General features: G+C 72.2%; 1 protein-coding gene across 1 annotated transcript; it reads left to right on the top strand.

The window, feature by feature from the left end:
* Positions 1-156: 156 nt before the first annotated feature.
* On the top strand, positions 157-792 carry Foxd3 (forkhead box D3; the record flags this gene model as incomplete). Its single annotated transcript, XM_013037663.1, has 1 exon — positions 157-792. A coding segment is annotated over exon 1 (636 nt), but the record flags the coding sequence as incomplete, so codon positions are not given.
* Positions 793-795: the final 3 nt, after the last annotated feature.

Below are 795 nucleotides of genomic sequence, written 5' to 3'. Positions count from 1 at the left end.
GCCCCCTCCCCTCTCCCCGGCCCTCGGTGTTGTTGTTTTCTTTGGGGGGGCAGTGGAGAGGCGCCCCCACTTCACCTGAGCTCCGCGGCAGCCCCTCACCACCCCCATCGCCCTCGGCTCCCTCCTCGCCGCCGCCGCCACCAACCCGGAGGAGGGATGACCCTCTCCGGCGGCGGCAGCGCCAGCGACATGTCCGGCCAGACGGTGCTGACGGCCGAGGACGTGGACATCGATGTGGTGGGCGAGGGCGACGACGGGCTGGAGGAGAAGGACAGCGACGCGGGCTGCGATAGCCCCGCCGGGCCGCCCGAGCTGCGCCTGGACGAGGCGGACGAGGGGCCGCCGGCGGCGCCCCATCACGGGCAGCCTCAGCCGCCCCACCAGCCAGCCCTGGCATTGCCCAAGGAGGCTGCGGGCGCCGGCAGCGGCCCGGGGAGCGAGGCGGGAACGCCGGAGGCGGACGGCTGTAAGGGCGGGGAGGAGGGCGCCGGCAGCGGCGGCGGCGGCGGGCCGGGCGCGGGCAGCGGTGCGGCGGGCGGCCTGACCCCCAGCAAACCCAAGAACAGCCTGGTGAAGCCGCCCTACTCCTACATCGCGCTCATCACCATGGCCATCCTGCAGAGCCCGCAGAAGAAGCTGACCCTGAGCGGCATCTGCGAGTTCATCAGCAACCGCTTCCCCTACTACCGGGAGAAGTTCCCCGCCTGGCAGAACAGCATCCGCCACAACCTCTCGCTCAACGACTGCTTCGTCAAGATCCCCCGCGAGCCGGGCAACCCGGGCAAAGGCAACTAC

The sequence above is a fragment of the Dipodomys ordii genome, unplaced genomic scaffold, assembly GCF_000151885.1.
Source record: "Dipodomys ordii isolate 6190 unplaced genomic scaffold, Dord_2.0 Scaffold1000005720, whole genome shotgun sequence".
In the NCBI taxonomy this organism is placed as follows: Eukaryota; Metazoa; Chordata; class Mammalia; order Rodentia; family Heteromyidae; genus Dipodomys; species Dipodomys ordii.
The sequence above is the reverse complement of the archived record's forward strand: the minus strand, read 5'-3'. Positions and strand labels throughout refer to the sequence as shown.